The sequence below is a fragment of the Myotis davidii genome, unplaced genomic scaffold (assembly GCF_000327345.1).
Source record: "Myotis davidii unplaced genomic scaffold, ASM32734v1 scaffold223, whole genome shotgun sequence".
NCBI lineage: Eukaryota > Metazoa > Chordata > Mammalia > Chiroptera > Vespertilionidae > Myotis > Myotis davidii.
The window spans coordinates 337,029-349,272 of NW_006294609.1; the positions used below are offsets into that span (position 1 = coordinate 337,029).

Sequence of the window (12,244 nt, forward strand, 5' to 3'; positions counted from 1 at the left end):
TCAGCCATTCCCAATGCACCCCAGAGGCTATTGTGAACTTTTGCCCAGGTAGTGACCCCTCTGCATTGTCCCACATCTGGTCACAAAGGTGGACTGACACTATCTCCGCCTGTCCCACAGCCTTGACAGCACGGGTCCTTCCTGTTTCTATGTGAACGGGCCCAGGGCCCTCATGCTGTGCTCAGCTCTGTGCCTCTAGGCATCCTCTTGTGAGCATTACCTTTCTGGGGAGCTCCAGCCCCCACTTGGAGACCTGGACCAACTCCCTTCCCCATAAGTTCAAGGGAGCTCATGGGAAACCCCAGGTTTGGGCAACGGCCCCTCTCTGGGCCAGAGCTCATGGGCCATGGACCAGGTGGACCATGGTTAGGTGTATCACAGGGAGGATTTGGGCCCTGGGGGTGGGTGATGGGAGGCTGGGCAGTGGTTCCAGTGAGAGCTGCAAGGATGAGGCCAGGTCTGGAGAAAGAGTGCCAAGACACAGTTGACAGGATGTGGGACATGGAGGAGGGCTGGGGTGGTGTGTCCATGCAGGTGCCCATGTCTGGGGTATAGCGGGGTAAGGGGGGGAACTGGGGCTGCAGGGCCAGGGGTTGCTGAGGGTGGGCTGGCCTGGGTAGGTGGACATGGGAGGTACATGGGCCCCTAGATCAGGGCTTCAAAACTAGACAAGGATCCAGGCCCACTGGTCAGCTGCCTCTGTTGAGCGCCAACTGTGTGCTGGTCATTGGCCCATGATCTCAGGTCCCCAGCCCCAAGATGCTGCACGGGTAGATCTTAGGCTTCTCCCTACCCTAGGCCTCAGTTCCCCCATCTGCTTCCAGCTCTGAGACTCCTATAGTGGGTGCTGGTTGAGGGAGTCTGGCACATGGTGGAAGACAGGAGGGGATGGGGATGTGTGCACACCTCTGCAGATGGTGGGCACTGCCCACTGAGTGCTGTTAGAACACACACACTGATTTACTCAGGCCTAAGAGCCAGGCTGGTTCTCGTGCACACGTGTGTCCCTTTCAGAGGGATCAGGTACATGCACATGTGTGACTAGGTCCCTGTCTGCATGCGTGTGCCCAGGCATAGGTAATGGGGGCCAGGCCTTTCCATGATCTCCGGCTGACTCAGGCTCCTGCCTGCCTGCCCGCCTGGGTGAAGTCATCGCCTGTTTTTAGCTCCCTGAGGTCATTTGCCAGCAGGGGCTCTTGGTGCCTCAGGATCGCGCTACAGGGCTGCCTGGACTGGGTGTAGATGGGTGGTGCTGCAGGTTGTCAGGCCCGGTTGGAGGGCCCTGGCTCTCCTGGACACCCCATCTCCTCACCCTCCTGACTTCACTGTGTCAGAACCTCACTACAGGTCGGAATGAAAAGAATAAGCTAGACCACAGTGTAGTATTGAGATCTGAAATGTGCTTCCCCCAATCCCAGCCAGGGAGTAGGGGCTCTTCTATGAAAGTGATAATGTATGCAAATGTATGCAAATTTACTGAGGGGCCATATCCCACTGGCAGTGTTGTGTCCTGGGCAACAGTCCTGGTCCCTCATGTCAGTCTTGCTTCTTGCCCCGCCCTGATACTTGCAACCACCAGGACCCGAGGCCCCTCCGTGCCTGGCCCTCGGGAACCCAGCAGAGAGAATTCAGTCCGTGCCACACATCTGTTCCTGTACTTGCTAAATACAGATGGGGCACCCAAAGCCCCAGCAGTGACAGGCCATTCCTAAACCTTCTCCTGTTTCAGAGCTGTCCTGGCTCCCAAGTGCCCTCCAAGAAGCGCTCAGGCCACCTAGCCTGGCAACCCATCCGCATGTCCCTACTCTGGGCCTCAGTTTACTTCTCTTTCCCAGGGGACAGTGTTCCTCCTTCCTGGCCAGGTCTCCAGTAGGCACTCCCCCTGCATCCCAAGACTGAAAAAGTGACAGTTAAGGCTGTGGCCCACAAGGGGTGAGGTGTGGCTAAAAGGCTTTGCAAAATTGCCTTCTGTGCAAAACTATCTTCTATAAGGATGCCTGAAATCCCCCCATTAGCAGTTTGTGAAGTTCTGGGTAGAGCTTTTCCCCTTTGTCAGGACTCAGTTTCCCTTTTATAAAATCACATGTTTTCTCCTGCTTGGGCTACATTCTGTGCCTCTTCCTTCCTGTGTCACCAGAGCCTGAGGGATGCACCTGTCCTATCATGATAGTTTAGGCCCTTACCTGGACCCCTGAAGAAGTTACAGGGACCCAGAACCTCAATACTACAAGCAGTTGGGGGGCTCAAGCATTCCTTTAGGACAGGACCCCGACCTGGGAAAATGTCATACCCTGAGGACCTCGGGAGCAGACCCTGAAGGCACCTCTGACTGCCTTTCCCTGCATAACTCCAAGACGCAGATGGGAGCTGCTGGTCTTCCCTGGGCCTCAGCTCCATGCCTGTGCAGGCCTTAGGGGCCTGGGGCCCAGGTAGGGGACCCTGTAAGGCATGGAGCCTGGGCTGCAGAGCAGAGCCTGTGCTTCTGCTGGCCCTGGCTGTCCAGGAATGTGCTCCCCATTACCCACCCCCTGTGGCTTGGATTTCATCCCCTGCCCATCCTGGCCAGGTGCTGATCCTCAGATGTTGGTGCTGTGTGTGGAATTCATATGGTCAGAGACCCAGGGGTAGATCTTGGTCCCTGTGCCACACAGCACAGCAGGGGACTAGCCAGGTCTGCTATGGGCTGGTCTGTCCTCTTTGAGCCTCAGTTTCCCCACTGGCCAGAGGGGACAGGGTCTTTGAAGAACCTCTGTCCAGAGCCATCTTGCCTGGAATTCCACCATGGACGTCCCCTGCAGGGATGATGGCGGGGAGAGGTTCGGCGTGGGGGGGAGCAGGTTGAGAATGAGCAGGTGTTCGGAAGCAGAGGGTCAAGGTTGGGGAGACCTGGGGTGGTGAACAGGTAGGGGACACTGGTGTTCTTGTCAAGGACAAGCTGGGTCCCCTTGGCCTGAACCCAGTCTCTGGGCTCTCAGGGTCTTCGTGATGGTAGGACTAGGCCTTGCCCACTCAACACCCTAAGAGTGTCTGGGCCGGAAGGAGTGTGAGGATATTCTGGTCTTTCCGAGTGCACAGGGCATTCTGGGAGCTGGGTATTTCTGGTCTGCGAGGGTGTCTGGCTGGCCTTAGGGACAGGGGAGCCTCGGTGTGGCCACAGCGAGTTGGTGAACGCTGCTGAAACTGCCGCCTTAAGGCGTCTGTATTCAGCATTTGTGAGGTGGGGCAGGGAGGTGGCCCAGGACACCTGGAGGACATCCAGTGGGTCCTGCCTGGCCTTGGGCCCCCAGGAGCCTGCTGCGCTCAGGCCTCACTGCTAAGACACAGGACCTTTTCTGCCAGCTCAGCCCCAGGAGGCCCTGGAATGGGGGCCAGATGCTGGGGGCCCCCCTTGGGATGGGGCAACAGGGCAAGGTCAGCCCCTCAGCGTTCAGAGGCAGGCACGTGCTGTCCTCACCAGCTGGGGCTGAAACAGGCCCTCCGGTCAGTGGGTTCTGAGGGCGGGGATGAAGTCATTCCTCGCATCCAGGCCAGCACCTACCTGCACTGTAGGGCAGGGTGAGCCTTGGGTCCGCCCACCGACACCCACACCCCTCACCCAGGAGCAGAGCCCAGGCAGCCAGGTCTCACTGGCCACAATGCCGGAGGCGCCGGAGGTGCTGGAGGAGACCGTGACGGTGGAGGAGGACCCCGGCACCCCCACCTCCCACGTGTCCATCGTCATGTCAGAAGATGGCACTACGCGGCGCACGGAGACCAAGGTATGGCTGGGCCCAAGTGCTTGGCGAGTGGGCTATGGAGCCGCAGTTGTCCTGTGTGTAGAGTGGGCATATGTCCCAGCTTCCTAGAGGCCACTTGTTCGGGTGGAAGACTGAGGCCACTCTGGCCTTGTGGGCAGTGTCTGGGCCTCTCAGGCTGCCCAGCCCATTGGCTACCTACTTACTCACCAGGTCACCAAGATGGTCAAGACAGTGACTACACGAACCGTGCGCCAGGTGCCCATGGGCCCAGACGGCCTCCCCCTCCTGGATGGTGGCCCCCCTCTAGGACACTTCGGTGATGGCACCCTGGACCGGCACTTCCTGCTGCGTGGGGGTGGCCCGGCGGCCACGCTCTCTCGAACCTACCTCAGCAGCGGGAGTGGCTTTCCTGACAGCCCCGAGCCCCGGGACATCCCCAGCTATGGCAGCCTGTCCCGGGGGCTGGGTGTGCGGCCCCCACGTGGTGGCCCTCTTGGTCCCGGCCCTGGTGATGGCTGCTTCACGCTGCCTGGCCGCCGTGAAGCCTTCCCCGAGGGCCCAGAGCCTGTGCCGCCGGCCGGTCGCTCCCAGCCCGAGCGCTTCCAGGCAGAGCCATATGGCTTGGAAGACGACACACGCAGCCTGGCTGCCGATGACGGGGGTGGCCCGGAGCTGGAGGCTGACTATGGCACCGCCACGAGGAGGCGGCCTGATTGTGGGCGGGGCCTTCGCACTAGGTGAGCACCCTGTGCCCTGCCACCACCAACAGGGAGTCTGCCTTCCACTTGCCCACCCGAGAGTACCCCACAGGTGGTCTAGCTGCCCGGGCTAAATGAGTTAGTCACGCACACGTCAGTTTGAGTTGGCCTCCATGCTTCTCAAGGACAGCAGCAAGAATAGGCTCTGGGATGGTGGAAGTTGCACTGGGTGCCCTCCCTGCCAGTCTGGGCATGAAAGAAGCTAGTCATAGTGCCCCTGCTCTAGGCAGGTAACCCTGAAGACAGGAACCCAAGAGGCTCAGGGTGTTTCTCTAAGCTTGAAGCCTCAGCCTCTCCCCAGGCCTCATGTATAGATGCAACTGGAACCCTAGAGCCCCACCTCCCCCCAGACCTTCTCAGCGTAACCTCTGGATCTGGTCCCTCTGCCCTCAGCTTCTCTATCTGTAGAATGGGAACATGACCACAACCTGGGTCAGGAGTATGTTGCATGTCCCAGGCTCCTCCTAACCTTAGTCCCGCTCCTGGGAAGTGGGTTTGATGGTAAAAACACACAAGGACATCTGTGCCCTGGGGGACTGGCAATCTGTATGCTCCTTAGATGGGCCCACCAGGATGGCCATATACAAAGAAGATCACCTCCCCCCACATCCTGGCACCAGGCAGAGACGGGCCTCGTGGGAAGGTGGGACTTCCCAGGCATGGGCAGATATTTCCGAGAAAGGCATTTATCTCAGAATCAGGGGACACTGCCTAGTGACGGGAGTGAGTGAGCCCTATCATCTGAGAGGGATGCAGCCCTGATGACCATTGGCTGGGGTTGGTTCTGTCATTGGTTCTGAGTCGGTTCTTGCTGGGCTGGGATATGACTCTCAACACCCATGCGGTGCTTGGGGCCAAGTACCAACACTGCAGGCCCAGGCCCACCCTCAGTGGGTTCACGTTTCCCTGGAGGTCTGTTGGGGCAGCTCAGGGGTAGGGGGGCGCAGCCGCTGACAACGTGTTCGCGTGCCCTGTTCGTTTGCACAGGGCCTATGAAGACGTGGCCGATGACGGTGGTGAGCTGGTGGAGGAGAGGCCCCCATTCCCGGCCACAGCAGCACCCCTGGCCCAGCCAGAGCGGGGCAGCCTGGGCAGCCTGGACCGGATGGTGCGGCGCTCGCCCTCTGTCGACAGCGCCCGTAAAGAGCCACGCTGGCGGGACCCCGAGCTGCCCGAGGTACTGGCCATGCTGCGGCACCCCGTGGACCCCGTGAAGGCCAACGCAGCTGCCTACCTGCAGCACCTGTGCTTTGAGAACGAGGGTGTCAAGCGGCGTGTGAGGCAGCTGCGGGGGCTGCCCCTGCTTGTGGCTCTGCTGGACCACCCAAGGGCAGAGGTGCGGCGCCGGGCCTGTGGGGCACTGCGCAACCTCTCCTACGGCCGAGACACTGACAACAAGGCCGCTATCCGGGACTGTGGCGGCGTGCCCGCCCTGGTGCGCCTGCTGCGGGCCGCCCGGGACAATGAGGTCCGAGAGCTCGTCACAGGTGAGTGGCACCTGGCCGGCCCTGCATCCCCTGGGAAGAGACGAGAGTGAGGCTTGGCCCGGGAAAGCACCCCATTTAGTCAGGAGTCCCAACTGCTGGGGGCAGGCGTCAGGCTTAGATGCCATGCAAGGTCCCCGATCTTTACCTCTGATTTTGCGGCCACTGGTGGGGCTGGCACTGGGCCCCTCCCCACCCGGTCCTACTCCCAATGGCAGGGTCACATGACCACCTTTCATTGTGGCCCCAGTTGTAGGCCTACCCACCCGTGTGGCTGGGAAGGGGTGGGGAAGAGAAGGCACCTGCTGTATCCAGCCCCAGGCTCCTTGCTCTTGTCCTCGCCCCTTGGGCCCTCACCCCCTTCTCAGTGGGAGCCAGTGGTAGGTGCCATATGCCCCAGCCAGGAGGAGCATCCAGAGCCTGTAACAGCTTTTGTCACTTCCTACCTTCTGGCCTGAGCTGGGGCATGATGGATGGTGCGGCAGGTCCTGAGCAGTCACCTGGGAGGCAGGGAGGCAGTGCCCATGGTCAGCACTGGCTGGTCAATGGTGCCCCACAGGCACACTCTGGAACCTGTCATCCTACGAGCCCCTGAAGATGGTCATCATTGACCATGGCCTACAGACACTGACCCACGAGGTCATTGTGCCCCATTCGGGCTGGGAGCGAGAGCCCAATGAGGACTCCAAGCCACGGGATGCCGAGTGGACGACTGTCTTCAAGAACACATCAGGCTGCTTGAGGTGGGGGTGGGGCCGGGCTCAGGCACCCCCTGAGCAGCCGCCCTGGGCTGTTCCTGGTCAAGGAGGCAGGAGCCGGGCACCAGAACCTGCATGCAAACAGCTATCCTGGGAGCGCCATGTCCTCCCGTCCCAGATAACCTGGAAGACAACTAGCTGCCCGAGTCTTAGGGATCAGCCCCGTCAGTTCCTGTCCCAGTCCTGAGAATGGGGCCTCATGGGCTTATACTTACGCCCAAGGGCCGCCTCTGGACCAAGTCTGCCACCCTGTTGTGCGGTAGCCCATGGCCCTATTCCTGCCCAGCTTCGACCCACTCTTCCATCATCATGACACCCGGGAATGGGGAGCCAGGACCCTCCTCTTCAGTCTGCCTCGGAGGCCTCATCCCACCTCCTGTGACCTCTCCCCCACAACAGGAGGGCCTGCAGAGACCCCACAGGCAGCCCAGTGTCCCCACAGTCCTGACTGTTTATCGAGATATAGCCCCATCCTATAGGATCCCCACCTTAGGAATAGTAGAGCTGCCATTGGGGCAGGGGGAAGCCAGAATGGTCTGTGCGCAGATTCAGGCTTCTGGACCCACCTCTGTCCCTTTCCAGTTCAACTGGGAGTCAGGAAAGCTTCTCCCCCCACCCCCACCATAGAGATGCCAGGTTAGGGCGCCCTTCCCCGAAGGAAGGCCAGCCTCACCCCCTTCACTGCTGCAGGCTGGTGTCAGCTGCCGATCACCTCAACAGGGCAGTGTTAGTGTCCATTTTGTAGATGGAAACAAGCCCCCAAGGCCAGGTGGGGGCCCAGGGAGTCGCGGTGGGAGCCAGGGGTCACGGAGTTTGCTCTTGGCTACCCAGGAACGTGAGCTCAGATGGCGCAGAGGCCCGACGGCGACTTCGGGAATGTGAAGGGCTGGTGGACGCGCTCCTGCATGCCCTTCAGTCAGCCGTGGGCAGGAAGGACACAGACAACAAGGTGGGCGGGTGAGACACAGGTCCCAGCAGGTCCCAGTCAGGGGCAGACTTGGCCTCCCTCAAAGGGTCAGGGAGATGGACCAGAAACGGGGCCCAGGGGGCTTGAAGCACATGGGCGGCACAGAGGGAACAGGCCCGCACGTCTGGGGCAGCACGGGCCACCCTGTAGTGACCATATTGTGCAGCGGGCCTGCCCCAAAGCCCAGATGAGGTCCTATAGGAAGTAGGTGCTCTACCCTTTTCCTCTCTTGGCCCCTGCCTGAGGGTTCTTGCCCGTGTGGGCCCCCTGCCTCAGGCCTCCATGGCTACACCCTCGGCCCTCTCAGAGGCTTAGCATCCCCCATGCCCACCCGGCCGTACCCCATCAACTCTCTTCTCCCACAGTCGGTGGAGAACTGCGTATGCATCATGCGGAACCTGTCGTACCACGTGCACAAGGAGGTGCCCGGGGCCGACAGGTACCAGGAGGCCGAACCTGGGCCCCTGGGCAGTACTGTGGGCTCCCAGCACCGGAGGCGGGATGATGCTGGCTGCTTTGGTGGCAAGAAGACCAAAGGTGTGTGGATGGGACTGGGTGGGGTACCACTTTAGAACCTCTTCCCTCCGCCCCCGCCTCCCGCCGTACCCACAGGCTGAGGCTCTCTATACCCATGGCATTCATGGGAAGTGGGGAAGCAGGGAGCCAAGGTGGGTGGGCCACCCTGGGATACCCATCCAACAGGCCCAGCCTTCACCCCTCTGCACCATGACCGCAGTGGAGGGTAGGAGAGAACCCACGTGGCGGGCCTAGTCCCTTAGCTCTAGGGAGGGTTCTATGGGCCCAAGTTTGGAAAGTGCTGAAGATGATGCCACTTTCTGGCATTGATAGAGCACCTACCTGAAGACCCTGAGAAATCCTGGGGGCAGCACCCCACTCCACCTTCAGGGTGCAGGTTCCAACATCACCCGGCAGCTGCTGGAATCTATGGATCACCTTTACCTGTCCCACCTGTGTGGGCCTTTGCTGACCCCTTTGCTGTCCTACTTGTGGGCACTCAACCCCCAAGAGTAATTGGGGTGAGATTCCACATGCCACCTGTTTAACGCAGGGTGTGCAGTGGGAAGTTGAGGCTTCCTGGGAGGGCACAGGGTGGGGGGTGCTGCCCGCTCAGGCTCATCTCCTTTCTCCTGTGCTTCCTCCGGCCGCCCAGAGGACTGGTTCCATCAAGGTGAGTCCCTGTTCGTCCTGCCACCCAGGCCTGGCGGGTACAGCGGGCACCAAGGAGGCATAGGCCCCTCCCCTTACTGCTCAGGCAGTGGTCTTCTTTACTGCAGGGCTTTCCAGCCTCAAAGTCCTGCCCCACCCCCAGTCCCTTCTCTGGGCAGCCATCTCCATGGCAACGGCAGGAATGTCAGCTCTGCACTAATTTGGAGGCTAAGGGGCTGTCCCTTTGTAACCTCAGACTTTGCTCTCCAGGCAGGGCTGGGCCTGGAGCTAGGAGCGGGGCAGGGCTGATGTCCTCAAGGCCTGGGGGTGTCTCTCCAGTGGAAGGGGGCATGTGTGGCTCACACAAGGAGCACATAAAGGCCCCAGAAGGCCAGGGATGTTGGGGGTCCCAGGTCATCTAAACCAGCGGTCGCCAACCGGTGGTCTGCAGACCACTGGTGGTCCCTGAGGTCCGAGAGGTTGGTGACTGCTTAAACCCAGCTCTGCTGCTTTCCAAAGGAGAAACTCCTTCATCTGAGGTGGGGATGATGGCCAGGAAGTGGACCCAGAGGTGTACAGGTCGAGGCTGACAGGTGTTAGGTGGAGCTGCTGTAGGAGCTTGGCCTGTGAGCAGGGTTTTCCTGGCCAAGAGAGCCTGGGACCGGGTCTAGGCCCCAGACGGGCAAGTTTCCCCAGGGCATTGGCCCCAGCCCTGCCTTGTGTAGCCAGGCATGTCCTGTCCCTGCCAGGCCTCGGCTTCCCTGTGTGCACCTACCCACCACCCAGCCACTGAATCCCTCAGTTCACACACCTGGCAGCCACAAGGAGGCCACTGGGCAGGTCTGCAGTGCAGCTCCCAGCCCCTGGTGGGAGATGAGTCCTGGCTGGGACATCCCTAGGCCCTGCTGCTAACACTGCCCCCCTGGCCTCTTGGTGCCTCGTCCTGGACATGGGGCGCTTTCTGGGCTCTAGGCAGAAAAGTGCTGTGCCTGGCCCTCGTGACACACACCTTCCCCCCATGGGGTCCACCTCACATCCCACTGTTCTTCTGTTCCAGGGAGGAAGGATGGTGAGATGGACCGAAACTTTGACACGTTGGACCTGCCCAAGAGAACGGAGGCCGCCAAAGGTGAGTGGGTGGGGGTAGAGTCCAGGTTCGGGACAGTCCAGTAGTGAAGCTTTGTGACACTAAGGAGGCCTGAAGGGCCTTGCGGATCCAATATGGACACAGCCCACCCGGCAAGCCCAGATGCTCCCAAGCAGAATGGAAGGGACCAGCCACAGGAGATCTGGGGGGGACACCACAGGCTGAGGAATCAGCCCGGGCCAACACCTCAGGGGGCCACGTGTTTGGGGAATTGGAGGCCCAGCTAGGCTGGGGTGGAGGGAGCATAGGACATGAGGACTAGGGAGGGGGTGAGAGGACAGGGGACAGGGAGTAATGTCCAGGAACAGGCAGAAGCCCCGGTGTGGGTACAGTAGCCTTGGCAACTGCTCAGCCCCTCGTCTCTGAAACACGGTGGCGAGCGCTGCTGCCAGGCCTGGACCTCTTGGAGGGCATGACCCTGGTGATGGAGCCTCAGTTATATACGGGAGCTGGGCCCTGTTGCTAAGGGCATGACCCTGGTGATGGAGCCTCAGTGATATACGGGAGCTGGGCCCTGTTGCTAAGGGCATGACCCTGGTGATGGAGCCTCAGTTATATACGGGAGCTGGGCCCTGTTGCTAAGGGCATGACCCTGGTGATGGAGCCTCAGTTATATACGGGAGCTGGGCCCTGTTGCTAAGGGCATGACCCTGGTGATGGAGCCTCAGTTATATACGGGAGCTGGGCCCTGTTGCTAAGGGCATGACCCTGGTGATGGAGCCTCAGTTATATACGGGAGCTGGGCCCTGTTGCTAGGGGAGGTGGGTCTTGTCGCTAGGCCTCACCCTCCAGCTGCACAGCCCCTGTTAGCTACTGGGAGGATGGGTTTTGTTGCTAGGGAGTTTGAGTCCTGTTGCTAGGGGAGAGACCCTGGTTGCCACCTTCTCTCCACTGGTAGGCCTCCCTGAGCCTCTCGATTCCTCTGTGAAGTGGGACTGCTATTTTTCTGGGGTAGCCATAACATTGTTAAACACTTCCTGACTGTACCACACCCATCCCTGGGTCCCAGCTCAGCCTTGCCCTGGGAAGAGGAGGAGGGAGAGGCGGTGATGTGGGCAGTCTGGGCGACGGTAGGCAGCTGGTGCTCTGTGCCCAGGCTTTGAGTTGCTGTACCAGCCCGAGGTGGTGCGTCTCTACCTCTCACTCCTCACGGAGAGCCGGAACTTCAACACCCTGGAGGCCGCAGCTGGTGCCCTACAGAACCTCAGTGCTGGCAACTGGATGGTGAGAGGCCATGTCTGGCAGGGAGGGGCCAGAGAGGGAATCCCCGTGTCTCTGTTGGTGCCTACTCCTGCCTTTGGCCAGGCAGGGGGAGGGGAGGAGCCTGCCCAAGGTCAGGGGTTCTGGGCGCTAGGGCTGCAAGCAGTGTGCCCTGGGTGGTGGGGTGTGGAGGCGTCTGGTGGAGGGAGAGTTGTGCCCTGGGTGGTGGGTGTGGAGGCGTCTGGTGGAGGGAGCGCTGTACCCTAGATGTGGGTGTGGAGGCGTCTGGTGGAGGCAGAATTGAGCTGCTGGTGTAAGGCTTTGTCAGGAGCACAGTCCCGCTGAAGGAGTGGTCAGGGCTCAGGCGGGAGAGTCCATCCTGTGTGGGTTGCTACTCCGTGTGCTGAGCGTGCTCCGCCTCCTCTGCTGCCACAGTGGGCCACCTACATTCGCGCCACCGTGCGCAAGGAGCGCGGTCTGCCAGTGCTGGTGGAGCTGCTGCAGTCCGAGACCGACAAGGTGGTGCGCGCTGTCGCCATTGCCTTGCGGAACCTTTCGCTGGACCGACGCAACAAAGACCTCATCGGTGAGGACACTGGATGGGAACCGGGTGGACGGTCCTCGGGGTCCTAACGTAGGGGCCGAAGGCCCCCTGCTGCAGGGGCCTGGCCTGGGTCCCATCACTCTGTCCCAGGCGCTGGAGCTCCAGTCTTCAAGCTGTCTGAGCCTAGCGCCCTGTGCTCTGGGAACTGTGGGCTCCTCTCTCCTGAACCCCGCTTCTCCCCACGGGTGGGCAGAGGTGTGTCCTAACACCCGGCCCTGCCCTGCCCCTCAGGGAGCTACGCCATGGCCGAGCTGGTGCGGAACGTGCGCAACGCGCAGGCTCCAGCGCGCCCCGGGGCCCGCCTGGAGGAGGACACTGTGGTGGCCGTGCTCAACACCATCCACGAGATCGTGTCCGACAGCCTGGACAACGCACGCTCGCTGCTGCAGGCCCGTGGCGTGCCAGCGCTGGTGGCCCTTGGC

At 61.0% G+C, this 12,244-nt stretch overlaps 1 protein-coding gene across 4 annotated transcripts in view; it reads left to right on the forward strand.

The window, feature by feature from the left end:
• The window catches only part of ARVCF (armadillo repeat gene deleted in velocardiofacial syndrome), a 38,341-nt gene that overhangs the window by 23,253 nt on the left and 2,844 nt on the right, over positions 1-12,244 (forward strand). For 3 of the 4 annotated variants that reach the window (XM_015567293.1, XM_015567291.1, XM_015567294.1), the window contains 11 exons: positions 3,600-3,758; positions 3,948-4,474; positions 5,483-5,982; positions 6,539-6,722; positions 7,569-7,686; positions 8,070-8,241; positions 8,876-8,893; positions 9,929-10,000; positions 11,115-11,242; positions 11,654-11,804; positions 12,054-12,243. In XM_015567293.1, the coding sequence (XP_015422779.1) occupies positions 3,600-3,758; positions 3,948-4,474; positions 5,483-5,982; positions 6,539-6,722; positions 7,569-7,686; positions 8,070-8,241; positions 8,876-8,893; positions 9,929-10,000; positions 11,115-11,242; positions 11,654-11,804; positions 12,054-12,243 (2,219 nt within the window). The remainder of the gene's footprint in view (positions 1-3,599; positions 3,759-3,947; positions 4,475-5,482; positions 5,983-6,538; positions 6,723-7,568; positions 7,687-8,069; positions 8,242-8,875; positions 8,894-9,928; positions 10,001-11,114; positions 11,243-11,653; positions 11,805-12,053; position 12,244) is intronic. The other variant, XM_015567292.1, reaches the window with a different exon arrangement.